Source organism: Penicillium angulare (genome assembly GCF_028827245.1).
Source record: "Penicillium angulare strain IBT 27051 chromosome Unknown utg000007l_segment0_segment0, whole genome shotgun sequence".
In the NCBI taxonomy this organism is placed as follows: Eukaryota; Fungi; Ascomycota; class Eurotiomycetes; order Eurotiales; family Aspergillaceae; genus Penicillium; species Penicillium angulare.
This window is the reverse complement of record NW_026623166.1, coordinates 2,516,944-2,533,072: the sequence shown is the minus strand read 5'-3', so window position 1 is coordinate 2,533,072 and position 16,129 is coordinate 2,516,944. Positions and strand designations below refer to the sequence as shown.

Here is a 16,129-nt window from a genome sequence, read left to right as displayed (position 1 = left end):
CGGCGGAAGATCATCCTATTAATACTTACAGAACATGTAACAGAGAGACAAAAGACCCTTCGCCTCTCAGATCGCAGAGCAAGATCCAGACCAAGAGGAATGAGGAAATCCACCGGTATAAGCCGACAACAGGCCATTCTTCCATCCACAATGAATAGCTTGGCTAGCGATTTATAGCCCGGTAATTACGTTCGAAAGTTAACGAGCTCTAATAGTGTAAATTAAATCCAAGAAATACGATTAACATCTGTCGGTATCCATTTTGACTTGGATCCACTGGCATCGGCGAGGGGGTATGCGCTATGCGCTTTCTTGTGAAAGTTTTCAAGCTGACTTGAGAAGAGCATTCTGAGCTTCAATCTCTCAATACAATATGCTTTCTTCCTCAAGTAAATTAGGTCTTCACAGTCTGGATGTAATAACATAGCCTATCTTTGTACTCTTAGTAGAATTTCCAGTAACATAATACTCCTATTGATATCTAAATGCCCGAAATTAGCTCTTAAAACAATCTGTTAAATCTCATCCAAATTCCCCTCCAGGAGTACTTTAGAGGCGCAATGCATAAGAGTAAAAGAAGCCAAAGGATCAGTCCTCCCATTAAACAAGACTCTAGAGCGACGGTGTCTAATAAAGACATAGCTAGATACCGATTGGGTACTTGGGTATCCTATTCAGACTGCCAAGGGAGTAAGTTCGCGTTCTGTCACGCTCAATATGGCCCAACTCTGTGTCTGGTTGAGTGACCGGGGCCGACCAGGACCTTTGAAAGGTTTTTTCAAGGGATCTGCTCAATTAGCTTTGAGAAATGGACAGAAGAATAGGAGCCTCACACTTTGTACCAGTAACTCTTCAATAATGACCAGCAACTCCCGAAGGTCCCTTTATGGGATCTGCTCAGTCAGCTTAGAGAAGTGGATAGAAAGATGGGCGTCTTACGATTCATGCCAGTAGCTCTTAAATATTTTTAAGCAGCCCATCATGGTGGAGCGGAAAGAGAAAGCCAGTGTCCCTTATAACAGAGATATTATAAATGCAATTGCCTGGTCCGAATTTCTCTGGGGTTTTCTGGTTCATATATCTCCAAATTTGAGAATGTCGTGATGAGATCAAACATGTTATAGCTCTTTGCAAGCAATAAAGACACCGTCTGTGTAAGAACAAGGTCATTCGGAATGACCTCGTTGTGTGCAGGCGAACGTCTCTTCGAGCTACAATTTCTCTGACCAGATAAACCTCAATGCTGATACTTTCAAGATCTCTGGTCCAAGATCAAATTAAATTTTCAAAATCGAAAAGTTATAACGAAGTTCGCCAACAAGACTCATCATCAAATAACCCTATCAGTTTGCAATTTGCAATTGGCGAGGTATATTGTGATCGTCAATTGTAGCCATCATTGGGTCGAAACAAAAATGCATCTAACAAGATGCCACTTAGTAAGACGTAGCTGCACGAAATCCCGGCAAGATGACTAGATCATCTAGATAAATTAGAGCTGAGATATAATTCGGGATGAGGAGTATCACCTTGTCTTCTATTTTCATAATCCTCTTCCTTCTCCCGAATCTCTAAAATGAACCTCACGTTCTCCAACTGGTCTCTGTTTGCAATGACTCGCAAGTGGGAATAGGAGGGGTGAAAACGGCTTGAAGGCAGAATTTGAATTAATTTGGCAAGCCCTTCGGCTTTTTTGGCTTTAGGCAGACATTGACGCCACAGCTCTTGAAGCTCATTATATGAAAAATCGTTCAGTAGATTGGTGAGAGGATCGATTTTGGGAAAGTCGACAGGGCTTTTCTTCACCTTCCATTTCTGGAAGATGTGAGTGATAAAAACTTTCCTTTCATCTGGCGACAGTAATACGATCGCCCTTAGAATATCACTAATAGGGTCCTTTCGCGGACGGGCAACATCGCTGTAAATCTTGTTGATAACGGACGAATCGAGCTGAGAGAGGATATCAAGGTAACAAGCTCGCAGGGCCTGGGTATAGCTCAGTTGGACTTCTTGTACCATACCGATATTGCTTTTGGTGCGAGACTAAATAAATATATCGATACAAGTTTGAGAAAGCTAAAAGCTGACGAGCGAATAAAAACTTCTGTAGAGTATTTGCTTGGAGGGTTATGCGGCAGCTGGTTGTACTTTATAGCAGGTGATACCGAGCTTGGTGACGGGTCTTATTTAGCCTCTTGTTGATGTTTTAATATGAGAAGGCTCGTGAAAAATTGCGGCAACCATTCAGACAGGTATCCTTAGATCTATTTTGCTTCATTGGAGCTACGACTCTTGATCAGGACTGGGTTTTGAATGCTCACATGGGGCTGACATGATGACCTACAATGACTTGATTGGTGTAATTAATGGCATAGAATCTGATGTACAAGTGGCTCGCCAATTCTCGGCCGGGGGAAGTAGAAAACAAAAGTATGATAGCATTGGTGGGTGTTCGCACAGCAGTTTTAGTAACAATTTCAACGCTCCTTGATTCCCCACCGTACAAAAAATATAGTGAATTCGTCATTATCTTGAGCATAATGAGCTCGAAAAATGGTTTTCAGCTGCTCAACAGTCTCCATATCTGGCTGTTGGAGGAATTAAATCAGCTCCATCGAGATATCGAGTGACCAGTGATTGAATATACGGAACACCAGCGCTAGTTTCAGTATTGTTCCTCGCGAAAGATACTGCAACGCTGAGTCCACAATCTCCTCCACTGAAGCTTTGCCCTCATGTAATTTTATGCAGTCCTGACGTAGACGGGACAAATCGGCAGATAGAGGAGGCAGACAAGCAAGATCAGCAAGATCATTGCGTTGGGGCTGCAAGAAGCTCCATTAAGCAATAAGCAGCGGGCTTTTGCCTCATGTTAACGCGGATTTTTTCTGCCATCTGAATTGTGAGTTTTATCCTTACAAAGCTAGTATCAAATCGCATCTGATCAGATTCTGGAGAAATTGGCCGTGCTTCTGAATAACAAAGAACATTTTCAAATACACCCTTTATCTAAAAGGGTCTCGGGTCCATCAAGAGAAATTCCTTCATCTTGTGAGATATGCTCATGCTGCCCTAATCAAAGGCAGTTCCCATCTGGAATAATCACAGACTACAGATGGAGGGAGTTTCCTCGCTATTCAAACATGTGTTGAACTGAGAGTACTGTGCCTTCTGGCTTCGCAATTAAATCAAATAGATGTAATGAGTGTAATATTGAAGCTATTCCGAAATTGTGCTAACTACACTGCCAACTGACAGGTAGCTTACCGCTCTCTCAATATCTATATCTAAAAGCCCGGGTTTGTTCGTTATCATGTTGAAACGCCAATTTAGGAAAGGCGTAGGCATAGGTGGGTGATCCTTTTCTGCTTTGATATTTATGGCGGCTGGAGTGGAAGTCTAGACAGAATGGATTTCTTTCAAGCGGCATGCTTTAACTTTGGGTATATCATAATGCATATAAATAGTGAACTAAGCGAATTTGGGGGGTCGGGATCATTTACCAGGGCTTTGATGTTTTGATGTAAGATCTGAGGTGTCACCAGCAGTAACCAGACCGCCTAATTCCTGGCAGAAGGTCCAGTTACGAGAATTACAAAGCGAGATTCTTGACGGTTGATGGTTATGATATCTGGTCTGGGGCTACCGCTGTTTGGCATATTGATGCAAGGATTGTTCCCTCTTCCATATATCAGTAAAGAGTTATGATATCATTCGCGAACCCTCCAGGCCTGACGTAAGTCTTTTTTATTAAAAAAAAAAAAAAAGTGAAGGTGATGGCATGAAACCAGAAGGTGGGCGCCTGAGCTCTCATGTGATGGACTGTGCAGCTCAGGAGCCGCCCGCAGCTCAGCACATCGCACGGGCCCCTCATCATGGCTCTTTTCCATCAGATGATGGAATGGGAGCTGCAATGAAATGCAGAGGATGCAGACGCTATTCCTCATCTGGCGTATAAGTCTGCTTGGAGCAGAGTTAGAGCACAAATGTGGAATAGCGTGGTTTTCTCCGACTCCGCTTCTCCGGCTTCTCCGGCAACAAAAACCACGCTATTCCACATTTGGGGTATAACTCTGCTCCAAGCAGAGTTATACGCCAGATGAGGAATAGTCGTACAGAATTGGACCCCAGGAGGAAAGTGAGCCGTATGGGTCAGCTCGTACACAGTGTATGTGACCTTAGGACTAAAATATACGAATAAATTGGACAAGAGAAGATTGGGCGAGGAGGGTTGTTAAGTATCTGAAATGCAGTCAGCAAAACGACCTGGTATCGGAGTATAGCCCCACATCTCCTGCATCAATCTTACCTTCTACTCTGTATATATCTGTATCCACTTTCTACTCGTGTAATAACTCTGTTCTCAGACTGAGCTCCTAGATTATATAAGCTTCTAATAGTGATCAATACATTTCATGTTCCTTATAGCCATATATAAAATAGTACTGGTAGCGATCGGCACGGAGTTGGTGAACTTCAACGGTCGTTGATGTTACATTTCTGTCATGAGTATTGCACAATCTCACAATAACGGCAAAGATGTCGATAAGAATTTATCTGCATGCTAGCTAGTACTCTATCACCTACACTACACCACAATTCGGCTGCTTGACAATTCGGTCGTTGACAGGAGATCCCTTGTTGAGGTAAGGGAAATTGGGTGCTGATGAGAAGCTCTACCCTTCACCAGCAGAGCGAATTTTCCACCCCTTCAACAATGATCCATTGAGGTAGGAACTTTCTTGATCTCATACATGTACAAACAAACAAACAATCCATTAACGCCCGGCGGCTGAGCCGAAAGGGCGACTAACTTACTTCTTTTTGGCAAATCATTTGCCATTATAACTTTATGATCTGAGGAGGAGCAAGATAACTCCCAGAGTTAAGTCAACGCCGACCCGAAATCTTAGTAAACCAATTCTGTCGGTTTTCAAAGTCCACTGAATTGTATGTCCCAAGGCCATATTGGAAGACTGTTTGTTGAGACTCTCACTATGAGAGTTGATGGAGAGTGTTGATGGAGAGTGTTGATGGAACCGTTCTAACGCAGGCGAGAGCCGCGATTTTAGCAAGATAATATAAGTGTTTACATGCCACTGTTGATTCAACAGCCACATCCGGCAGAAAAAGGGAATGGGTCAATTACTAGCAGCCTGTGACTTTTACTGTCGATTGACCATTTTGCTGCCCTTCTCGGTCAAAGCTTCAATCCCTCTGTTGATACAGTCACTGCTGATGATCAGCATAGCGTTTTATCCATTTGATTCCCAAGCTACAGCGACGTAATCACTTAAAATAGACACAAAGAAGCCCGATCCTCAGGTATAGCTCACAGACAGCTGTAGATGGTACTGTACAAATATCAGCGGGGAAATTTGCATCCAAAAACTTCGACTCACTTCATTCAATGATCTAGACTTCATATAATCAATAAGTCAGCAATGCAAGGAAACTTTATTCTGCGAAAACTCAAACTTACTCCGCAACGCATTCAAGCGCCACCGTATTCTGGTCACCGTAGGTAATTTCACCCACAGGTAACTCCCAATTCTCGTCAATTAATGATGTACTCGACTGTCGAAGAGCCCCAATAAGGGGACCAATCAGAAACTAGAGTAATACAACCAATCATATCACGCATGCAACATCCAATATGACGATTGTCACCGTACCTTCACCACCTTGGTAGTAATATTGTGTCAATGTTTCAACATCCCTGCTCCTTTGGAATAAGGCAAACATAGAAATGCAGAGCACCGCATCACATGGAGGAACTCCGTTCCGGGGTAAACCGACCGCGCATTATAAATAGCTCAAGCCGTTGCTTTCCAAGCTTGCTCAGAATTGACACCGACCGCACGTGAAATCGTTATCCCAACCTTGACTGAGCTTTCCCTTCTCGCCATTCCAACTAGTTCGACCTCATAATCTCAAAGACTCATTTCGGCCGAATCCCGCTATGGCGTCGGACAAAGGCGTTAGCGCCCCTCCTTCTTTCTTTGAAGCCACAAAGATTGAGCAGCTGAGCTCTCACGCGTATCAAGTTAACCTCAGCAAAGCCTTCTCTGTCGGTACAGGTAATCAGTCACTTCCATCTTTTCTCTGCCGTCCTCGCTCTCTGCATCACTGTCCATGTCGCTGCGACGGACAAATAATTAAGCAACTCTTCTGACCTTGACCAATCTAGTTCCCAATGGCGGTTACACATCTGCATGTATGCTCGCAGCAGCGAAGATCCACCTTGGTTCACGTGACCAGCCCGATACATTGACTGCACATTTCGAGTTTCCAAACCGAGCGTCAATTGGGTCTGCCATTCTCATAATCGAGGATGTCAAGCTTGGTCAGCAAATCTCCACCCTCCACCTAACACTCTGGCAGGTTGGCCTCCTTTCTCAAGCGCCATGGGTCGATCAATTCGTGTCACGACGGGTGGTGCTTGCCTACACCACTCACACAAATCTACGCACATTCCCTGGCATCTCAATGCCCACAGGTTATGAAGTAACGCAAGCTGCTGAACTCCCATCCGTATCTGATTTCGAGGCTTTGAAGACCAATGGCGCCGACGAAGTTTGGGAAAAGTCGGAACTACCGAAGCTATACGCGACTATGATGCCATCACTGGCCAATTGGCAGTTTTACATCCCTCGCAAAGAACCGTTAAGCCCCGGGGTGCTGGACATGTGGATCCGGCTGACTAGCGGTGAACCCATCACTCAAAGCACATTGGCATACGTGGTAGATTCATTCCCATACAACATACACACTTTCTTGGCGGCCCCGGCACTGCGTGAGCTTCTGAATGCGCCCCCTGAGCGGTCTGACGATTCTGATGTGAAGGAAATCCGGGGAAAAGATCAGCGGCGCTCTGAGATGTGGTTTCCGACTGTCGTGATGAATATGGAGGTGAAGATGACTCTTCCGGACGAAGGAATTGAGTGGTTGGCTGTTAGAGTGTCGTCAAAGCAAATCAAAGATGGAAAGTTCGATCTCGAGGTTCTTGTGCGAGATGCTAATGGGGACATCATCACATTGAGTCACCATGTTGCGATGATTCTCAACATTGTGCGAAATACTAGGAAGAAGGGAAAGTCTAAGGCTTCCTTGTAATACTACTGACTTTATCGTCGATTGAGTTAGATGAATCCCAGCTCATAGCACTTTATAAGGAAATGAAGGTGTGCATATTCTGATCATGAAGCACGTCAACCTAGTATCTTTCTCAGCCACTACCGTCCCCTCCAACTAGCCACCGTTATGTATATTGCTTAATGATTGCTTAGACACTACTATCAACCAAGGAAGATGTCTCATTACCCCTTTCTTGTAACCTGAGATTCGGTAAAAAAAATAAAAACGCTTATAGCGTTTCAGCATACTTCTCGCTATATGTGCTCCTTAGGCTATCCATCAAGATCATCGTAGATTAAAAACCCGAGAGATGTGTGATCACCTATCTTATATCCTGTTCGCGAGTAGAAGAGAACATTCTGTCAAGGTCGCACAAAAAGGTACACACATGTGTAGGAGGATTCAAATTCACTTTCGGGGGGGGGATTGTTATTTGCTCGTTTCAACAAAAACGACAGAGCTTAGTGGGGGGATATTCTGGATTCTACCAAATTCACGATAGTCAATAAATAATTTAGTTAGGCTGAATCTGGGCAATCACCAATTCCCTCAGTTTTTTGCATGGTCTGGATAGAATTCCTCGTAACCCTTTCCTAGATATCCAGCACTCTCCTCAAATTGAGGGTTGTCAATATTTTCGACCAATTTAATTTTCTATGCTAAACATCCATTAATCTTCTATGTGTCCCTGATAAGGGCTTGTAAATTCACATTCATTTCGAAAGCCAGAGTAGTGCCCTACTCGATTCTGAACACTTACTGGACTTCAAAACGACTCTTTTATTCAATATATTCCCCTCATCTGATAAATTCATCCACCACAGGCCAGTATCAGAGTGCCAATAAAAAATCGGTATTTTGAAAGGCTGTCTCAAAGAAAATAGGCTCGTATAGACTTTTGCTATGTTTAGATCAAAAATCGCGACTCAACCTCAAAATATCGCAGAGCGGAACCTTGAGGACTCTGAAGATACAAGCTTTTTGCCCGTTGTTCGGGCATATAATGGCGCTAAAACCTCTATTTACTGCAAGTATTTCCCCTCGCCATGGTATTCAAGGACATTGGGCAAAGCCTCCAATTATTCTGCTCTTGAATTCAGAGATAAAAGTTCAAGATCCATTGCATGGAGTGAAATGATCACAGAGAGCGATTTCCCGTCGAATCATCCTCAGACAACGTCCTATCAATCGATTCTTAACATTCGGAGCCGTCCTCCAGCCGACTTCAGTATCACAGCATTCGCAAATGTGACTGAGGTCATTATGAAAATGTTGCTTCATGAAAGGTCAAGTACCCAGGGATATTTGGCAGAACGCCATTGGAAAGACAAAGTCAGCGTGAAAGGCTGGAAAGAAGAAGTCAGCATCAATTTATAAATTGGCTCATCGAAAATAAAATAGATGAGAGGAATTTAATTCAAGAAGTGCAGAGAGCTATAGATAAAGCCCTTGGGCAACGATATCCTGTATATCGCAAAGCACGTCTACTTTTCCCTTTGGTCGTTGGCTGCATGCCTAAGGTTCTAAAAAGCAAAATCACGAAGAAAACAAAATCAAAGTCTCTCAAGGTTGCATTACGAGTATTTAACCATTGGAGAGTTTGATTATGCCTGGTTGGTTACTTTGTAACATATCTAGTCCCATCAATCTGAATTAATGATCCCTGATGTTTTATTTGGCGTTTACAAACTTGCAAACAAATTGATGTTATAAACTACTTCTAAGAACAATAAACCTTCGGGATTTAACATAACTTAGATCGGTATTTGACTTACATTCAAGCAGTCTATCTTTCAACTTCCTCTTTCTAAGAAAGCAGATATGTATTGGAATCAATTGATAGATACATTTTTAAAAAGATGGATATAGACTCTGTTATCCTTCATTGATTCATTCAACAATTGGCATTCGTCACAAGAAAGCCAGTAATCCCACTGCGATCGCGCCCATGAAGTATTCCACTTGAAATAGGTTTGATCCCTCTTCTTCAGCACCACACGTAGTTGATCATCGCCCGAGAAACATCCACTTTCATCTCTACAAAGATTGCATAGAGTATAGATATTGATTCGTCTCTTTGCTGGGAGGAAAAATGACAAAGTGGCGGCTAGACGCGATAATGGATCGTATGGACATATGATGATATTGTATCGCTGATAGTCACTTTCCAGACAGGAGACACATGACCAGGTAATAGTACCCTTCATTTTTGGGATAAGGCTCTGGAGAAGCTTTCAATGGGATGATTCACTTGATAATACGCATCCGCCTTAGGAGTCGAGTAGTCGAAGTAGCCAGCGGTCAGTTATAGCAGTATGTGGGAAAAGAAAGTGCCTGCACTAGCAATCATTCGAAGAATTCTTGTCGATAATGCCGATCGTTTTAAAGGGATTTCCGCTTACTCAATTACAAAAAGCAGATAGTGGATCGTCAATCACGTCACGCCAGACAGCACCACGATCGTTCATTTCGATCTTGGTGAGTAGTATCGTTGACTCACAGAAAGTGCTGGTCGAATCAAAAAATCGGCGCAGTTGCAATCGGAGGGCAAAGAGCTGGCTCGCCCATGGTTCACAGTAGTGGTACGGTGACCTCAGAGAAGTGAGTCAGAATGAAGGTCCTCAGCATTATGCTGCGCGTGCGCAAGTGCTATTGTGGAGGACTGTGGTAGGCCATTGGTCTACTTTGAAGAGGCCCGTCAAAATTGCGTGCGGTTTCATATTACCTCCGATTGACTATGCCCAAGTTCTGACGGTCTATCTTGGGAGCCAAACGGCCAAGTTGGTTCTGATCAGAGTTCTTTGATTGCACTTCGAAGAAGAGCGAGTTCCTACGCTATTTTCATCCAAGACCACTTCTTGTGCGAATTCCTGCATGTCCAGATGTTCTATTCAAGGGCTGAGATTCACTGACGAAGGAAGAGTGGGAGCTGCGAGGCTGCAGAGAGCTCTGAGTTCTTGGTGGTTGTCAATATACTCTGATTATGGCATTACTATCAAAAATCCCATGGCATATCAACTTAGTGAATAACTGTCTCCAATTCTCAACTTTTGGCGGGACGCACTTTTGTGTCTTTCGTAGAGTAGTGTATGCCCAGCACCCGCTACTTGAGGAGCGGTGCTTTTTGCTGGAACGGCCGAAATGTAATGGAAAGCGATTCCAAGGACGCTGTGGAGAGTTTTCGGGAGTCGCACAAAACCGAGCAATCTCTCATTTAGCATCGTTCTCTGAGGGCTTCTGGCTTTCCTCGCTGATCATTCACTGTCGTTCACTCAACGTTGAGGCACCAGAGTGGAAATGGTGGCCCCACTTCGACCCACGGGCCGCACCGGTGTGGATCCAAGGTACCCGGTGTTGGCTCAACTTGAACGACTGTGCATTGTTATGGTCTTGCCAATTTGGGCTGCCCATGGTTCACATTATGCTTGAGAAGGAATGGCAACTCTGATCGTTCCCTCCAGGGCGTGTCTTGTGTGGTGTGTTCACTTCTCGTTGTCCGTCCATACAAAGGTCGTAGAAGCGGAGCGAGTAAATCCATTTTTGTTGTTTGTAGGTATTTATTTTTCCGCTACTTAATGGGTGAGAGAAAAGTCAGGAAAGTAGTCAAGTCAGGAATTAAAATGAGGCCTCATGGTGCTCGCCTCAACTTTCACTTTTCAACAAGTATCTGTCATTCCAAATATTGTTGATCAAGCTCCTGTTTGCTCATCCCCGTTGAGTCAACTGATTCGCGAGTGAATAAAGTTTACGACCTCATTCGGTCATCCCTAATTTGAGTGACTGGGACTCGTACTTTATTTCAAGAATGACAGTCTTTCATTCCGCACATTCTTGGGACGTCTCATGTTTGCTCATCGCTGTTGATTGAACCGAATCCGCTGGTGAATAAACTCTGGTCTCTCAATTAGCCACTGCTCCACTTTCTTGGGGGCATTATCTGGCATTTTACCTGAAATCTTAATCCTTGCCAACTATCTGTCATTCGGTCTTTGCTGCTCCTGTTTGCTCACCACTGGTGAGTAGCCATGTTGATTGAGCGCAGAAAACTGCTCGCTGGAATGCTATGTTCGCTCTTGGATAGAAAGAACTAGCAAGCCTCACAATCTGCCACTCTTGAGTCCTGACTGGAGCGCTGCAGAACTAAGCGAAAGACGAGGAACTCCGCCCTGGGAGGTATAAATATGCCCCCATCGTCTTTCTTGACGTTCCTCTTGCATCTCTCCTCGCACATATCATTTACGAAGATTGACTTTGATCATTTCTTTCGTCAACTACTTGTAAGTATACCCAGCCATCAGCTCAAGCCTAGCTATCTCTCACTGATAACACTCTTTCTCTAGGACTGATATACGAGGACTTGAGTACGTGAGTAATGTACCACCCTTCCTTAGTTAAAGCTTACACTAACACCGTTTATTACTCGGGTTCCGCTAGGCTTCCAATACATCCACCGCAGCACGCAAAATCTCTACCAAAGTGAGGTCTTGATTTCATCCGACCCATGAAAAAGGCACTATGTCCTATCTAACGATCTCACAATAGAGCTTCTCGAACGTTCGGTCCAGTCCAGATCCGAACACATTCGATGACAACCATGACAGGCTCTCTACCCCTGGTAGGTGACGGTAGAGTCTTTTTATATGGTAGGCCCAATAACAACCCCATGAGGTCAATCGCTGATCAAACGAACTTGTATCACGAGAATCTTTCACAGAAAGGTGAATGGATTGATACATCATGAATACCGGCGAACGCTGAATGTGATCTGTGTCCCCCGACCTTTGATTGAGTTTTTGTACTAAAGCTGACTTCCCTTCTATGGCAGAAATCTTCACGGCCCCCTCCCCAAGTTCCGGTGTGGGCTATCCCAGATGCCGGATAGCCATTCACCAGGCTTCGCTCAGCCCTTGCTGATTGTGTCGTGGTCCAAGTAATTGAATGATGGAACTGCCAGCCCCCATCGACCCTATTGACTCCAACACGGCGTGTATAGGTTAACCTCGCCAATTTGCTCCTCGATGAAGAAAACTCATTGTCAGTTCTATCCCATTGGTATTTTTTATGCATATTGGGAGGGCGTTCAGCTGACAATAGCGAGCTTCGTACACTCAATGGGCATAGAGTCCGCAGTCACGCAGGCTAATCTTCATATCTCAAGCTACATATTATCGGTCATTTCAGAGATCCGAGGACTGCGTCTAGTTATGCAGCCATGTTGAACGACCTCTTCGGTTGCAAGGGTTGCACTGCCTCCTGTTTTCATATATATCAACTACTTTCGGCATTGACAAGAGTATTCCCGCCCATGCTGACCTATCCTTATTCCTCCTCTCTGGGTGCTAATATTGCCTGTAGTGCGACTGGTTACCGACGCGCTCCCCATACACCCACTCCATGCGCGTATCAGCTGAACATACCCTTCGACGCCTGCTCTGAACACTTAGCCCCAATCGCACTACGAGTCTACTATAAGAAGCGCATTACCCACATTACCCAACAGGTGGCTTTTTATCGCGTCCGCCCCCCGCATTTACATTCGTATGGCTGACTATCGTTCCAGCAGACCTCTCACGTCGATCGAAAGATTTGTTACCTGGTCCCTGCTCATTCCATTGGTAATGCCGTCGTCTCTCATCAAAGGCTTGGTTTTAAGCGGCATTAGACGCGAGGCCTGCTGCAGTACAGGCTCTGGAGGTTAACAGTGGACGGCTAGCGTGGCTCCCTGTCTTACCTCACCCAAGTTGACCCCTACCGAAATGAACAGTTTATGACAAGACCTGCTGTTGGATCGGTATTATGAATTCCGATGGAGGATCTGCATTGTCATTGGACAGGCCGCTTTTCATCAGCGTCTTCCGCGTCGGCATCTGTGAACATGCTGTTGAGACGTGCTCTTGGCATGCTGTGAGCTGAGGGTTTTCAAGGTGGGCTTGACTTAGATCTAGAGGCAGAGCTATTGAAGAGTACCACTCATATGCCTGTGGTGGCCATCTCGCTGTCGGCATGGCCACTTATGATGCGTCTGCGGTATAATTGATCGTCGGTTGGAAGGGGTGATACCCGATAATGCATAATGCGAGAGGATAAAGCTGGTTGAAACTTGACTCTTAATATGGAGATCTGAGGAGCCAATTCCAATGATGCGGCTCCGTTCCGGCACCAGCCTCAAACACGCCAGCTTCGTGCCCATGTGGCGTGCGTGTACTTTCGGGTGGGCCGACTTATGGAGCAACTGCATACCAAGAGAGTGCCAACCTTTCTGTTGCCTTATGACTTCTCAAGACGGCCTACGTTGACGGGACCAGGTTTGGGTCGCTTTCCTAAATGGTCAGAGGCGCCGCACTGGACTTGCCACAGCTAACTTCGCGTGACGTCATTTCCCAAACGCGTCCAATTGGGCTTCTCCGCAAGGAGTTCATCTCACAAGTGAGCATCAATGCAAGAACTTTGAATCATTCTACTTTGCGCTTTTCTAGCGGCTAGTTCTTTTTTATCTTGTCTTCTCGCCGGGGCGACACCAGCTCGCGCACCTGACAATCTTAACTTTTGTGAGCGTCAAACCTGTCAAAGACCAACAGAAAGCAGGCCTGCAGGAGCTCCAACGGTCCGCATATGGCTCTATGGAGGGCAACTTGGGTTTTGACCCAGTTCACGCTAATCGAGCAATCAGACTTACAACCAATTTTGACAGCGCTGCGTTGACAGGGATGCGACGTTCAACAGTGGGATAAGCAGCAAGGTCAACTGAAAACTTGACTCCATGAGAGGTCTTCCAAATATGGCGGGGGCATATTTTGCCGCAGCATAGCAACTTGTGGGCTTTCACCGCGTCCCTGAAGCTAAAAGTCAACTAGTCCGATTTCATTGGGATAGCTCTCAAGCGCAGCTCGCCCTGATAGGGCTTTAGCGGTGTGGTATTCGAACTTACCTACTCGCTCAGCTTTTTCGTCTAGAACGAAAAGGTCGGGCTCTACCAGATACCAATACACTACCGCGCAATGGAATTGTTGGCACGGCCGCTGCCTGGTGGGCCCTCGTGGGATATTCTGAGTTTGCGGCAATTAATGGCATTCAACGCGACCACAAAGCTTGAAGTCACGGTCTTGACATTAGAGGCTTCTCAAATGGAGGTCTTACCATGCTGGGTGCCTCTATCAATCAGATACTACTCGTCTACTTTGACCTAAATGAGCCGGTGATGGTTTCACTGCAGCGAACCACGGTCGGAGTAGAGTCCAGGCAAGGAGGTCGCTTCCCTGCCCATGGCGGGTGATTCTACTATGAGTGATGCATGATTTTCCCAGGCGGGTCTAGGGTCCCATTGCCAGATATACAAAATTTTATTCTCGCGTGCTTACGAGATGTCTTTATGCGGCCAGGCGGCTTTCAGTGCCTGCTACGTCGCAACAACTGATCATTGAAAAAATTACCTGCCCTTGTTGAGGTCAAATAAAACATCTATCCGTCTATTTGCCATCGCCGCACACTTGACCATCCGTACGATACCGTCTACCGCTGTCTGACCCCTGAGCGACATTTCAAGCCGACAGGGCAGAGCCACCCTCAAATGCCAGGAATAAGGGTTGCTTTCACGGAAGGACACCGTTTCCTCACAGCAGGATACAATTCAGCACGTATTGCTCTCTATTGACTGATACGCCTAAAGTACGCTGGCGGGAATGGCTGGCTCAACTCCTCGATGTTCGAGCTAAAGTATCCTCAAGTCTAGACAAATGCGAAAGCAGATGCTAGAGTAGCCTGGGGTCACAGAGGATTCACTTCTTTGACACTGAGAATACAATTGGTCTTTGCTTTCCGCTTCAGATTGGAGCTTCTGATCGATTCACGGGTCGCCTTCCATTAGGCCAAATCAAATCCCCTCCCATTCAAAGCCCCCCAATTAATTCGAAATCTAGGTGATCGGCGGAGTGGCGTAGATGGGCGTCCCTCTCTGACCAGTCTAGCTGACCTGCGGGGCAGCGTTCGAGGCCTGTCTGGTTGCACTGCTTCCGCTTGCGAAATCTGTTCTGGAATGGACCTGTATACAGAGGGGTGGTAATCTGCCGAGGGAGTCTCGCACGGGACGACTGCATTGATGTCCCCGTTTCTGGCTGCGGCTGTGCTCATTTGGATCTTCAATGGCCGCCCGCGTAACATGGCGACGTGGGGTTCTTTACTTCGGCTGCATCTCATTAGTATCCATGTGTCTAGGAGATGCATTCATTACACTAACCAGATGCAGCATGACTCGTGCATCTCAGGTCTGCATTGCTTCAACCACTCCTCCATACAACCCAAGTGTGACAATGCTTGGCAGCGTCGACACTGCAGAATTACATTCTCGTCGGTAGGATTCCCATTCTCGGCGAGACAAAAGATGCAGTATATGTCATCGACGTCTGTGCCGATTTCCAGACGGCGGACCTTAACGCCCTGCATCCCCGGCTGTATGTGGAAGGTCAAAGTCGAGGCGGCGCTCTCAAGAGGATCAGTGAGGCGATTTAACTCGTGAGGAGCCACCGAATCTGCAGAAACTCTCCCGCTTTGATTTTCGTACGACACCTGGTCGGCCATGTCTTCGCCATTGAGCTCTTGCATAGAAGTGGTGCTTGCGTGGGCCAGCTGTGATTCTGCCTGCGCACGGCTGTTGATAAAAGTCTCGCCAGGCCGCTCATCAAGATTTCTTCCGCGACCCCAAACACGAAGAAAACCAACAAAAATCTCGCGCAGCATCGAATGTTTGGGAAGAGGATCGTAAGGCCAGACGAACTGGTACAGTGCGAGGGGGCGTTCGTGCCCCGGCTTTATAGATGGTCACTGGATGGCTTATTGATATCACCTCAGCGTCGCAAGCAGTAGACTTGCTACATCTATAAACCATACCAGTGAAACCACCTACATTCCCCGGTCAGCGTCATTTCATAAATTCTATCTTCAGATAGCGGAGAGGTACATGATCTAATCGGGCTGAAGGGCCACCCTGTTTGATCGG

General features: G+C 45.8%; 5 protein-coding genes across 5 annotated transcripts; 3 read left to right on the top strand and 2 right to left on the bottom strand.

Moving 5' to 3' along the window:
* Positions 1–1,479: 1,479 nt before the first annotated feature.
* On the bottom strand, positions 1,480–2,019 carry N7478_010223 (uncharacterized protein; the record flags this gene model as incomplete). The annotated part of the gene is made up of 1 exon (XM_056926437.1): positions 1,480–2,019. One exon carries the CDS (start codon positions 2,017–2,019, stop codon positions 1,480–1,482), a length of 540 nt encoding a protein of 179 aa, XP_056775807.1.
* Positions 2,020–5,962: 3,943 nt separating this feature from the next.
* N7478_010222 (thioesterase family protein) lies at positions 5,963–7,116 on the top strand (the record flags this gene model as incomplete). Its single annotated transcript, XM_056926436.1, has 2 exons — positions 5,963–6,080; positions 6,191–7,116. The coding sequence occupies 2 exons, from the start codon at positions 5,963–5,965 to the stop codon at positions 7,114–7,116; spliced, it is 1,044 nt and encodes a 347-aa protein (XP_056775806.1).
* A 924-nt stretch (positions 7,117–8,040) lies between these two features.
* N7478_010221 (uncharacterized protein) lies at positions 8,041–8,514 on the top strand (the record flags this gene model as incomplete). Its single annotated transcript, XM_056926435.1, has 1 exon — positions 8,041–8,514. One exon carries the CDS (start codon positions 8,041–8,043, stop codon positions 8,512–8,514), a length of 474 nt encoding a protein of 157 aa, XP_056775805.1.
* Positions 8,515–13,461: 4,947 nt separating this feature from the next.
* On the top strand, positions 13,462–13,868 carry N7478_010220 (uncharacterized protein; the record flags this gene model as incomplete). Its single annotated transcript, XM_056926434.1, has 2 exons — positions 13,462–13,563; positions 13,614–13,868. 2 exons carry the CDS (start codon positions 13,462–13,464, stop codon positions 13,866–13,868), a joined length of 357 nt encoding a protein of 118 aa, XP_056775804.1.
* Positions 13,869–15,310: 1,442 nt separating this feature from the next.
* N7478_010219 (uncharacterized protein) lies at positions 15,311–15,870 on the bottom strand (the record flags this gene model as incomplete). Its single annotated transcript, XM_056926433.1, has 2 exons — positions 15,311–15,319; positions 15,475–15,870. The coding sequence occupies 2 exons, from the start codon at positions 15,868–15,870 to the stop codon at positions 15,311–15,313; spliced, it is 405 nt and encodes a 134-aa protein (XP_056775803.1).
* Between the last annotated feature and the right edge of the window lie 259 nt (positions 15,871–16,129).